Consider the following 8136-nt stretch of genomic DNA (forward strand, 5'->3'; position numbering starts at 1 on the left):
GGAGCCTCATGAGATCCATACTAGGTCCTACACAAATACAAGACTGAGAACTATCCCTTCTCTGAGGAGCGAGAGGGAAGGGCCCACTGCTGCAAAACACCTCAGCACATTTAAAACTGCATTTGTGGGATTTGTTCCCCTTCAGGTCATCCCTAATCAGGCAAATTTGGATGCTGAAGGCTTTACAGCACAAGGTTTGGGTGTGACAAACCAGACCTTGGCACTGGCCCAGTGGCCACCCAAGTGAGATGGGCAGATGAGAACCAGGACAGGGAGCCAAGAAAGGTCATTTAACCACTTCTGAATGTCTTTGCTCTTTGTGCAAGTGCAGTATCTTGATTCACTTCAGTTATTCTTTGTAAATTGATCCACAGATCACTTGCAATCTTACGGGCTTGGATAGAGAGGGTGCAATCAGGAGGAGCTCAGGAATATTGCAAGGGAGCTTAAAAACCAATCAACAACTCTCAATGTAACATTGAAGCTGTGACTATGTCGGGGTGGTGTTTTGTTTTGCCTTTTTTTTTTCTCCCCATGTATAAAGTTTGAAGCTTCCCAGGTCATCTGGGAAGGTCTCATAGAAACAGACACTTATTTGTAAGGGGGAGAGGGAAACCAACCAACTGAACAAGCTGTAATTATTTAAAGATGTAAAAAAATATCTATTATGATGTAGTATGGCTACCAATCCACGTAACTTCTACACCTTTAGAACTAATGGAAATAAAACAATGATAATAAAACCAGAAGGTTTCTGCTTGATTCTGTGTACCCTTGTAGGCTTATTGGAGAAGGCAGGGGGTAAATGATGAAATACTGAAAACATTAAATGCACCCGGAGAAGAAATGGTGAAGTGCGTCCTGTCCCAGAGAGGTCACAATGAAAAAAATTACAGGCAATTTAAAGTCAGAAAATATGAGATCAGTTTTCTCAGAGACCTATTCAGTCAAGTTTTAAACATACCCCAAGATGGAAATCTCACCACCTCTCTGGGTTCCTGTTCAGTGTCTGACCACCCTCATGGTGGAAATGTTTTCCCAAATCATAGAATGTTAAGGAGTTGGAAGGAACCTTAGAGCTCATCTAGTCCTACCCCCTGCCATGGGCAGGGTCACCTTCCACTAGACCAGGCTGTTCAAGGCCTTATTGAACCTGGCCTTTGACACTTCCAGGGATGGGGCAGCCACAACCACCTTCGGCAGCCTGTTCCAGTGTCTCACCACCCTCAAAGTTAATAATTTCTTCCTAATATCTAATCTAAATTTCCCCTCCTTCAACTTGCACCTATTACTCATTGTCCTATATAAAATTCTTATTTAATAATTATTAGATTATTAATGAGAACAAAAATCTTTGGTAAATTAATTGCCTAGACCTGGGGATTCCCAAGCAATGAGTCATTGCAGGAAAATCAATGTTATCCCCAAGCCCTGGAGCCACACAGAGCCCCCTCCCATACGTAGGATTTGGAATGGCCAAAACAGGATGAAGAACTCAGAGGTGACAGACCCAGCTTGGAGCAACTCAAAGCCAGGCTGGACAGGGCTTGGAGCAACCTGGTCTAGCAGAAGGTATCCCTACCCATGGCAGAGAGGTGGATGATCTTTGGATGATCTCTAAAGGTCTCTTCCAACCCAAACCAGTCTGTGCCTATGATTTTAATATAAATGAGGAAAAGCCTCAGTACACAAGGAAAAGCCCCCAAACACAGCAGAGAGGGGGAAAGCCCTTGGGAGCACTTAAAAACCATCATGACTTAGCTTTTCAGTCTTCTCACCGAGTTTTGCTCGGTAGGCCTTGCTCAGCCTGAACACTTCCAGCTGAGCTCAGAGACAAGAGCCAAAATCAGGCTGTCAGCCAGGGCTGTGCTGAGCCACCTCCCACTCTGCAGGGGCACAGCCCTGCTCTGAGCACCCAATCACCCTGCCAGGTACTGCCCAGCTTCCTCCCCAGTCCAACCGGTTCACAAACCAGTGCAGCTGGTGAGGTGAGCTCAGCGCCTGGAACCACCCATCCCTCCCCTGGCAGCCAACTGGGGAGCTCCCCTGCTTTTTGGGGAGGGGAGGGAGGATCTTCCTCCCTTATAAAAGGAGGTGGGTGGAAGAGATTTGTGCTCAGTCGTGTTGAAGTTGCTGTGGGAGGTGCATGAGGGTAGAGGAAGGGCTGTGAGAAGCAGGGGGGGTGGAAGGTTGCCCAGCCTGCTCCCCAAATGGATGCACAGGGAGAGCAGTGGATGAGAGATAGATGCAGGAATGTGGGGCTTGGGGAAAAAGCAGTGGGTGCCTTCATTGCCCTGGGATGATGTGGGTGAGAATGGGGTGGGAACTCAGTGCCTGTTTTCTGAGGATGGCTGCAAACTGATGCTTGGCTGAATGTGAGAAGGTGGAGAGCTCTGCACACCCCTGACTGTGTGTGGAGGGTCAGAGCTGTGCCTTGAAGTCCCTGCAAGAGCTTTGCCCAGGGGTGTAAGGTCACAGGGAGCCTTCCTGCAATCCTGGGGTGCAGGCAGAGCTGGGGTGAGCTGCATGAGCCTTGTCCTTGCTCTGTTCTGCTGTGGGTCCTGGGCTTTTGTCTGGCCACAAGGACTGGGAATGAGCCCATGCAGGGGGAGGATTTGTCCTGGAGGCCTGGCTCCCTGCCCCAGACCTGCAGAGGTACCAGCTTAGGTACCATGCTCATGGTGAGATGGGTGTCATGCTCTGCAGAGGGCTGGGGATGGTTTTCCTCCTCTGCCTCCTTGCAGGGGGGAGTGCTTTGGATGAAACTGAAGCGGATCTAGAATAAAAATGTGAAATAAGAGGTACATTGAGATAAGGGAATTCAGTACATGGGATAAGGATGTGAGGTGCTGGTGGTTCTGATGTGATGGGGAACAGGGCAATTTCCCTCTTAAGGAGTGCTCCTTTTCTGTCAGACAGGCCACAGCTGGGGCAGTGTGAGCATTAATACCTCACAAAGCTCCTGGCACTTCCAGTCTCTCACATGAAGCTGTGAAGAGCTGACTTAGCAGCAGTCAGAGCTCTGCAGGTGATGAATTTCCCTGGGATGTGAGCTCTGGGCTCACAGGGCTGTCCTGGTGCTCAATCCATGCTGCCTCATACAAAGCCAGTGCCTGGAAAGTCAGGGCAGACTTTCTTGCATGACCTGTGCCCAGCTGTTTCCAGGGATCCAAACTGCTGCTGGTGCCTTTGGCAGCAGAAGCATCCTTTAGCTGTCTCTTGATCAACATAATATGCAGATTTTTTAAATAAAACTAGTCCAGGCCTGTGAATAATCATCACATGTCCTTGAAGGCAGGGGACTAAAGCTCAGTCTTCTACGCTTGCTGAATCTAGTTTTGATGACCACTTAATATCTGTACATGGATCTAAGACATTAAATTAATGTTCCCTAACATATTTTCTTCTTGTGCCCTTCCAAAACTGATTTGGTTTGTGCTGCAGCACAGGAAAGGCTGGCATGAGGTGGGAATGGCTCTTCTGGTGGGGGACCCCAGGATTGCTGTTGATTTTCTCTTCAAGCTGTCTCAGAGCTGTGCCAGGTACCTCAGAGCCCTGTACTGAGCGCTGTGGAGTTTGAAGCTGAGCCTCTGATCAGTGCTGGTCTCTGGGATTAGTCTGCAGGGAGAACTGGTGCTGTGGGATGAAAGCCAAGCTGAGCTTTGCTTGTACACCCACAGCCAGAAGTCCTCAGAAGAACTGCAAGTGACTGTGGCTTCATGCCAGAAATAACTCCTTATGTATTGGTGTGACTTCCTGGAAGGAGCTGCAGGATGGTGCTGCCTCATCTCCCCCTCATCCCTTCTGCTCCCAGATGCTGTTAGCAGAGTGTAGGAATGCTAGGAATGTTCTCCAACTGGTTCCATGCCATTGCAGTCAGTGGGGCAAGCAGTGGGTAAAGCCAGGGGTGGGGATGTTATAATGCCAGGGCTGATCTTTCCATGGGAGCAGCACTTCCCGTGGTGTTTTATTTGGGAAAAAGATGGGTCACTGGCCTGTGCTGGTTCTGGGTCACTAATCATAAAAATTACAGAATGGAATGGGTTGAAGGGACCTTAAAGATCATCTACTTCCAACCCCTGTGATGTGGGCAGGGAAACCTCCCACTGCCCCAGGATAAAAAGGACTTTGGGAGATTCCCCAGGCCAAATTCCTGTTTGCAGTGTGAAAACTGCCATTGGAATATGTTATTCAGGGCTGTGTTAAATTATATATATCTGCTAGGATGGAAGCTCCTCCACCATCCTGGGCCTATTTATCTTCACGGACTTTTCCACAGGAACTTAAGGAGGAAAATTGGGTGGATGTTTTGTGTATTTCTGAGTTGCAGCTTCCCTCCGGGTCTAGGGCAGAGTGTGACAAGGACCTGCTAATCCCTCTGCAGCTGCTGGAGATGCCAGAGGGCCCGTCAGTGAGGAAGTTCCAGCTGCTGACCTCCCCTTTTGTGGGACAAGTGGTGGCCAAGGTGGGGGGAAGCAGCCGGAAGCTCAGTGTGAATGACCTGAATGCCCTGAGGCTCCAGGACTCCCAGGTGCGTTGAATTTGCAGATCCATGACAAGTCTGAGGACAGAAATCACCATTGTCCCTCACCTGGGTGACAGAAGGTGCAGAACCTGTGAATGTTTCCCTCAGGGTTTCACCTGGCTAAGTTGAGATGTCTGTGCTGTGGGTACTTGTCAGAAGTCACACTGGCTTGGTCCTGATGGGGCTTCACTAGCCTGACACCCCCAGATGATGATTTGGACCTGACTGGCCAAACCCTGATGCTGCCTCACCTCTGGTTAAAGGTGTGGAGCAAAATTAAAATGTGCCCAGCACAAAGTGGGAAGAGGAATCAGAAGTGAGGATGACAAATTTCAAGCCCCTGGGTGTCTGTCCTGGTGGGCCTGATGGGAATCCCTGTGAGGGATTCAGAATTGAGTAGCATCTAAACATCTGCTTCAGGCAGGCAAAGAAGGGAATCTGCAAGGATGACCCCAGCTCTGATGGGAATGGCTTGGATGCTGATGAATCCCATGTTCAAGGTGGGCTGATGTGCCCTCTCATAGAGGTTGTGGAAACAGCCAGAGGTTTTATCCCTGGAAGTGTTCAAAATTGGGTTGAATGAGGGCTGAGCAACCTGGTCTAGTGGAAGTTGTCCCTGCCCATGGCTGGGGGCTTGGAATGAGATGAGCTTCAAGGTCTATTCTAACCCAAGTCTTTCTAGAATGTTATGGTCCTTTATGGATCACATCCCACCTCTTTTCCCAAGGTTCATGGGAAGAACTTGTACCTGGCATTTGTGGCAGCTGAAGGTCCTGTTGGACCAACTGCAGAAGAGACAGCGCTGCAAAGAGAGGCTGCTTGTGGGGCACACTGTCCTGCCCAGGGACAGCAAGGACAGGATGGTGCTCCACATCCCCATTCCCAGGATGAGGAGCTGCAGGAAGCCCAGCACTCAAGATCTGAAAGCCCAGAGGCAGCAGAGGGTCGGGGCAATTGGCTGCGCGTCCACTTCGGCATGTTCGGCAGCGTCCGGGCAAACGAGTTCTCAAGGGCAAGCAGAGCCAATAAAAGGGGGGACTGGAAGGATCCTGTGCCCAGGTATTTCCTCTTTTCTCCCAAACCAAATCTGTGTGGGAATGCTCTTAGCCTTGGTTTTCTCTGATAATTTTTAAGGCATGAGTGAATGTGGGGTGTGTTCAACGAGAGAATCCACAGTGGAATTGTAGGATGCAGTAGTCTGGAGATTATAGTACCAGCTCTGCTAAGATTTTTATCTTGAAGAGATAAGTTTTAGGACGCCAGGCTGAATCATGCCCTAAAAGTGCCAGTTTCTCCCAGTTAAATGCTTTTTAAAAAAGCCTTGGATAAATAACAAACGCCTCATACACCTGGAATCAGAGGCTGGAGTGATGCTGTAAAAGGCAGCAGTGAATTGAAAACATGGCTATGGTTTTTGTCCTATATCCCACTGGAATTATACAGAGCAAGGAGGAGCAGCTTCCCAGAGAAGCTGTGGCTGCTCCATCCCTGGAAGTGTCCAAGGCCAGGCTGGACAGGGCTTGGGGTGGGGGAAGGTGTCGCCAGACCTGCCCATGGCAGAGGGTGGCCCAAGATGATCTTTGGGTTCTCTTCCAAACCATTTTATGATTCTATGATTTTTTGGAGGATGACTTTATTTCTATACAAGTATTTTCAGACACAGTTTTTTGTGCTACTTTTAACATCCATTTCTCTGATTTGTGGACTGTCCTGCTGAAGGCTTTGTCAACCAGGGTCACAGGGCAGCAGAAGGACAAACCTTTCACCAGCTGTGTAGGTTTACCACCAAGCTTCATGGCTGCAGCTGTTAAAGATGCCACCTTGCCTTGAGACAGTGGCCAGCTGCAGAGTATAGCAAGTAGTTCAGAGATGTTTCTGATGAGAGAATCCAACTTCCCTGCTTCTCCCAGGCTGGTTCTGTACTTTGAGAGTGGAGGTTTCCTTGTTTTCTACAACTGCCGGATGCTCTGGTGCTCCTCTCCGAGGGCTGATCCTGCTTCTGACATCCTGTCTGTGGAATTCCACCGTGGCCGGGCGCTGCGTGCCCTCTGTGCACCCGATCCCGTCTGCTACACCCTCTTAGACCAAAGATATTTTTCAGGGCTGGGTGAGTTCCAGGGAATAGGGGCAGAAGGAGAAATGGAGGAAGGTGGGTGGGATGTCTACAGATGCAGAAGTGCATGTCGGGCACTTTTCTCTTTAGTGCCCAGTGCTTCTGGTTGATCCAGCTGAGGACATGTGGTCATCCTCAAGGTGTGTAACAATGGCAGAGGGAAGAGAACCTCTTCCAGTCTGATCCCAGCTCTAAGTCTACGCTTTGGATGCCACCTCTGGTACAGGGAATGCTGTTGCTGGCTGTGATGCTTGAGGCAGAAATCACAGGTTGGAGCCAGCAGCCTGCATTGCCTTGATTAGAAATATCCTTACTGTCTCCTTGTTTCTGACCCCTCCCAGGGAACATCATTAAGAACGAGATCTTGTACCTGGCCAGGATCCACCCGTTAACACCAGGCTCCCTCTTGGCTCTCTCAGATCTGGAGCGTCTGCTGGACTGCGCCCTGCAGTTCAGCTCTGAGTGGCTGCACAGCAAACTGCGTGGCCAAGGGCTGCACCCCCAGGTGTACCAGAAGGAGCAGTGTCCCCTGGGGCATCCCCTGATGAAGGGCACTTTTGGACCCTCGGGTGGCTTCAAGAGACTTACGTGGTGGTGCCCTCAGTGCCAGCCTGCGGTGCTGCCAGGGGGTGGGGACCCTTCCCCAGTCACTGAGTGACCTGTCCTGCAGGGTGCTGGGTGATCTCTGATCCACGCTCTTTGTTGTCCTAGAAGGTCTCTCTGGTTTCTTTTAGGCTGTTGAGTTTGGCCCTTAGGGAGTTGGCAGAGTTAAGTGCTCAGTGGAGGTCCCAGGTCCACTGAGTGGCTGCAGAAAGGAAAAAGTGGCTGCCCATGGTTTTTTTTTTTGGTTTTTTTGTCACATTGGCACCACAGTGTAAAGTTTGACCAGGTTTGAGGTGCATTGGTCACCCCATTCAGGTGGCAGTGGATGGGAAGTGTAGAAGGTTGAGCAGGGGATTGCTGTGGTCTGAAGTGACTCTCACTTGACCCCAGAGGAGTCAGCAAAACAGAGGATATCCCTCTGCCTAAGCAGCTTGATTAATTAGGAATTAAATAATCCTGCCTCTGTTTGGAGCTGAATAGCTGTGTGCTGGGCTGTGATTGGGTGTGGTTAAACACGAGGGGCTGTTCCCTGTGTCAGAGCTGACAGGAACAGCTCCCTCCTTCCACGTCAACATACACAAAATGTATGTCAGCAGTGCTTGGCGGAGCTCATCTCTGCACCCACAGGTTTCAGCTTTGTGGCAACCTGCCAATTCCAGATCTCACTGTAAAAACGAAAAAAAAAATTACAGTGTGTGACAGTGTTGCATGAGACTCAGGATCTCCAAGGAAACTGAAAGCAGAAAGGTTTGGAAATAGAGCTGTGTCTCTGTATACTAGGTGGGAACTGCTGCTGTCCTCTCTCCCTGGATTTGAGTTTATTTTAATAATAAGTTGTTGACTTGAGCAAAAAAAATAAAAGCTGGATTAGAATCAGTGATGTTCATCTCAAGTG

General features: G+C 49.5%; 1 protein-coding gene across 5 annotated transcripts; it reads left to right on the plus strand.

Annotated features, from left to right (window-relative positions):
* The first annotated feature begins 2028 nt into the window (after positions 1 to 2028).
* NEIL2 (nei like DNA glycosylase 2) lies at positions 2029 to 8083 on the plus strand. 5 transcript variants are annotated; one of them, XM_039697626.1, is made up of 6 exons: positions 2029 to 2094; positions 2920 to 3028; positions 4385 to 4531; positions 5253 to 5584; positions 6436 to 6632; positions 6980 to 8083. In XM_039697626.1, exons 3-6 carry the CDS (start codon positions 4394 to 4396, stop codon positions 7294 to 7296), a joined length of 984 nt encoding a protein of 327 aa, XP_039553560.1. In that variant the 5' UTR covers positions 2029 to 2094; positions 2920 to 3028; positions 4385 to 4393; the 3' UTR covers positions 7297 to 8083. The 5 variants fall into 5 exon arrangements, with proteins under 5 accessions (XP_039553560.1, XP_039553559.1, XP_039553561.1 ...); XM_039697625.1 differs by having other exon boundaries at positions 2031 to 2094; positions 4342 to 4531; XM_039697627.1 differs by lacking the exons at positions 2029 to 2094; positions 2920 to 3028 and adding exons at positions 2114 to 2142; positions 3681 to 3830.
* The last annotated feature ends 53 nt before the right edge of the window (positions 8084 to 8136 follow it).

Source organism: Passer montanus, unplaced genomic scaffold (genome assembly GCF_014805655.1).
Source record: "Passer montanus isolate IOZ18808 unplaced genomic scaffold, ASM1480565v1 scaffold119, whole genome shotgun sequence".
Lineage (NCBI taxonomy): Eukaryota > Metazoa > Chordata > Aves > Passeriformes > Passeridae > Passer > Passer montanus.